At 37.2% G+C, this 4,472-nt stretch overlaps 1 protein-coding gene across 1 annotated transcript in view; it reads left to right on the forward strand.

Annotated features, from left to right (window-relative positions):
- Nucleotides 1–4,472, forward strand: part of ebf3a (EBF transcription factor 3a) — a 35,485-nt gene continuing 31,013 nt past the window's right edge. The window contains exons 1-4 of the mRNA XM_059325134.1: nt 1–191; nt 2,850–3,006; nt 3,588–3,651; nt 3,765–3,820. Coding sequence (XP_059181117.1) covers nt 70–191; nt 2,850–3,006; nt 3,588–3,651; nt 3,765–3,820 — 399 coding nt within the window. The 5' untranslated portion in view covers nt 1–69. The remainder of the gene's footprint in view (nt 192–2,849; nt 3,007–3,587; nt 3,652–3,764; nt 3,821–4,472) is intronic.

Genomic DNA, 4,472 nt, shown 5'->3' on the forward strand with positions numbered 1-4,472 from the left:
TTTTCCTTTTCCACTTTTCTTCTTCTTCTCCTCCTCCTCCTGCGGCGGTCGGAGCGCAGGGCCCCCGAGATGTTCGGGATCCAGGACAACTTGCCCCGCGGGGCCACGGCCAGCATGAAGGAGGAGCCGCTGGCCGTCCGCTCCTGGATGCACTCAGCCGGAGTCGTAGACGCCAACACGGCCGCTCAGAGGTAAACCGCCCGCCGCCCGCCCACAGGGATTCTGGGAGCTGGAGTCCCAGCGGAGTCAGAGAGAGACACTTTAAATCCTCCGAACAGAGACGCTGCAACAATATTAACTATTAAAACTCAATGTTCATATTATTTATTATCAGAAAAAAATACTTTTATTGAATCACATTCAGCAGAAAGGTTCAAAATATTTCGGTGCTCAGAATGAAAATAAGATTTCTTTGAAAAAAAATTATCTAAAGAATTAAACAGACAGAAGTCTGATATTATTAATATTGTAGTTTATATTATAATTCATATTATTGTTCATATTATTGTTCATATTATTGATCTGAATCATGATTCTCAGTTTTTGTTTCAGCATCTTTTTGTTGCTGAAGGTCAAAAATAAAAATCAGTTTGTGTGAATAAAAATCTTCAGGAGAAAAATCTGAAATGTTTAAAAATAATTTCTGCTGAAACAGGAACATTTATTAATGATAATCAGATGTTTTAATAAAGTGTTTAATGTTTGTGAAGGTCAAAGCTGCAAATATTAATATTAACATTTATCTCACTCTGTTAAATATATAATAAATATATGAATAATATCAGTCAAACATTATGATTCATAAAGCAGAGGGGAACCATCTGATCACATTAATATCAGATTCAGATGAATTATTGTCAAGTTGTTTAAATAATAAACAGAATAAGATCAAACTGTTTTTATTACATAAACAGTAATAATCTTAAAGTTTCTGATAAAATGATTGAAGTCAACATTTTTGATTTTGAGACTTAAGTTCAACATTAACAACAGAACAACAATAAATAATAACTTTTATATTTTACATTTGAACAAGTTTATCACAGTTTATCACCTCATTATAATTATTATAATTACTATAATAAGTGTTTATTAAATGAATCATTGGATGATTGAAACATTTGAAAAGTTTCAGCTTTTTCTCGTATCAGAATCATGTTTCAATGTTTCCTGTAAATACATAAATACTGTTCTGATGTTCAGTAAAGTTATTAATATTTTTATTGTGGTATAATTGTGAACAGTGAAAAGTTTAATATTCTTCAGTGATGAATGGTGATGAGAGGAGACGGCAGCGTGAAACAGCTTCACATTATTAATTTATTTTCATATGAGGAATAAAAACCTGAGATCATATTAAAGAATCATCTCAGTTATTAATTACTGCACTTTGATTATTATTATTATCTTTCTCTTCTCTCATTTCTCCTTTTCTTTTTGTTTAACAAAATGTGAAAAAGACATTTTATAAATCTGACTGTCAGGTTGTTTATGATGAATATAAATACGAACATTTGGTGAACATGATTGATTCATGAAGAGGTTTAAATTATTATTAACATGTTAAAATTATTATTATTAACATGTTAAAGTTATTATTATTAACAGGTTAAATTATCATTATTGAACATATGGAGGTTATAATTATCATTAACATGTTAAAATGATTATTTTAAACATGTGGCGGCTAAAATTATTATCATGTTAAAATGATTATTAATAACGTGGAGGTTAAAATTATTAATAACATGTTAAAATAATTATTATTAACATGTGGAGGTTGAAGCCTGAAGCTGCTGCACTAAATCTACACTGAGACATGACCTCCAGTATCTCTGCAACTGCTTGTTATTACTGTTATTATTATTATTATTGTTATTATTACTGTTATTATAATTATCATCATTATTATTATTTTACATGTGAGAGAAAGTGATGGATTCATTCATTAATAACACGTTGGATCGCTGCTGATTTAAACTCGGCTCTGACGTTCAGCTCAACTTGTGTGTGTTGAAACCCCGTAACTCCACAAATCTAAATATATCTATGTATATTTATATATATATTTATGTTTATATACACACGTCTTTAAATATATTCAGAATAAAATGTTTTCAGATCTGAACCTTCATTTTTTTCTTGTTAAATTAACTCACTTTGAGTTCAGAACGAATGAAACCATTGAATGATTGAACTGTTTCCTCTGGTCTGACACAAATGTCTCACTTTGGTTCATTTGTGTCCGAGAGAACTGAGTGAGACTGACGAGACACTACGTCTCCTGAGGCGTCTCTGTCCCACAGTCGTCTGTCAGGGTTAAACAGCTGCAGGACAGACAGGAGGACAGACAGGAGGACAGACAGAGGGCTACACAGGAGGACAGACACATAGGAGGACTGCTTGGAGCCTCTGATTGTTATCAGAATTAGTGTCCATACGGTGTCCAACACGTCCACGGTCCATCGCGTCCACCGTCCAACACGTCCACGGTCCATCATGTACTCAGTCCAACACATCATTTACTTTGTAAAACAGTCGCAGTTTGTGACGTTTACACAACAAAACTTGAAATAGCCGCTGAGCTTCTTCACTTCCTCCTTCTCGTCTCCGTGACATCACTGATGATTAAAATGGCCACCAGAGGGCGCCGCTGCTCAGACATTAATGATAGACAGACGGACACAGGGACGTCTCAGTCCCAGCAGAGTCCTTCATCACTTCAATAAAGACAAAAATTTAAAGAAACAAATAGAAAACATGTCCTTATGTCTCTCTGTCTCTGTCTGTCTGTCTGTCTGTCCATCTCTGTCTGTCTCTGTCTCTGTCTCTGTCTCCGTCCCTCTCAGCGGGGTGGGGTTAGCCCGGGCTCACTTTGAGAAGCAGCCTCCGTCCAACCTGAGGAAGTCCAACTTCTTCCACTTCGTGTTGGCGCTCTACGACCGTCAGGGTCAGCCGGTGGAGATCGAACGCACCGCCTACGTCGACTTTGTGGAGAAAGAGAAGGTGAGCGGGGACACAAAACCAACACACCTCATTCAAACACACCAACAAACTCTGAGGGAATCAGTCTCCCCCTGGAATACAGTCACAGATGTACAGGTGCATCTCAATGAATTAGAATATGATAGAAAAGTTTATTTATGTCAGTAATTCAATTCAAAAAGGTGAAATAACACATTATATAAATCCATTACACACAGAATGAAACATTTCATGTCTTCATTTATATAATTTCTTCTAATTGTTATGATTATGGCTTACATTTAATGAAGACCTAAAATTAAGTGTTGAATATTACAAAAGAACATATAAGAACATATTGAATATTACAAAAACCTATTTTAAAAAGTCTGTTTAATATGGAAATGTTGGCCTCTGAAAAGTATGTCATCTATACTTCCGACGTTAAAGGGTTGATGAGCTGATATTTCTGTCCAACAACTGGAAATATTTTAATGCGACAAAACGAAAAGAGTCACTGAGAGAAACTCAGGGAGACAGAAACCAAACGCACCTCACACGTTGTCTCCACCCGGGTGGATCTAGTCTCAGACTATTTAGAGTGTTTGTTTGTTTGTGTTCAGGAGCCGAGTGGAGAGAAAACTAACAATGGGATTCACTACAAACTGCAGCTGCTTTACAGCAACGGTGAGTGACTGACAGCTGTTTATCACCACAACAGTCTAAACGACAACAACATTTTTAATATTAATAACAATAATGATAACAATAACAATAATAATAGGTGTGTGTGTTTTCAGGAGTGAGGACAGAGCAGGACCTGTACGTCCGGCTGATCGACTCGATGACCAAACAGGTAACAAACTGGTGATTATTGATTATTGACTATTAAAAGCTATTAACCCAGTTTACACAATAAGAGAGAGAGAGATTTAAAAAATAAACGTGTTTCTCCTCCTGCAGTCTGAGCCTTCAGAATAAAGTTCACCCGAAACATTTTATGACTGTTATGTGTGTGTGTGTGTGTGTGTGTGTGTGTGTGTGTCTGTGTCTGTGTCTGTGTCTGTGTGTTGGACACAGTGACACTAATGGAAACCAGCAGCAGTTGAAGCATTTAAATGTAACGAGTCATTCAATTAGTGAGGTCGTAACGAGCGTGGCTGTCAGCCGTTTCATGTTCCAGCTGTTTGCTGTGAACATCTGTAATGTTGGAGGATCAAATGTTTGCCCTCGCCTCACACACACCACTCCACACACACGCCACTCCACACACACACCGCTCCACACACACGCCACTCCACACACACGCCATTCCACACACACACACCGCTCCACACACATTCGCTCGGGCTAATGGCTAATAGCGGTGGCTAATTGAGACAAATGAAATGAGGCTTTAATTGAGTTGTTTCTGCTGCTGCAGACTGAAGGAGGAGACATTTACTGAGACAGCTGGTCCCACAGCAGACAGACAGCTGGACACATCTCACACTGGACATGTCTCATAC

The sequence above is a fragment of the Centropristis striata genome, chromosome 21, assembly GCF_030273125.1.
Source record: "Centropristis striata isolate RG_2023a ecotype Rhode Island chromosome 21, C.striata_1.0, whole genome shotgun sequence".
NCBI lineage: Eukaryota > Metazoa > Chordata > Actinopteri > Perciformes > Serranidae > Centropristis > Centropristis striata.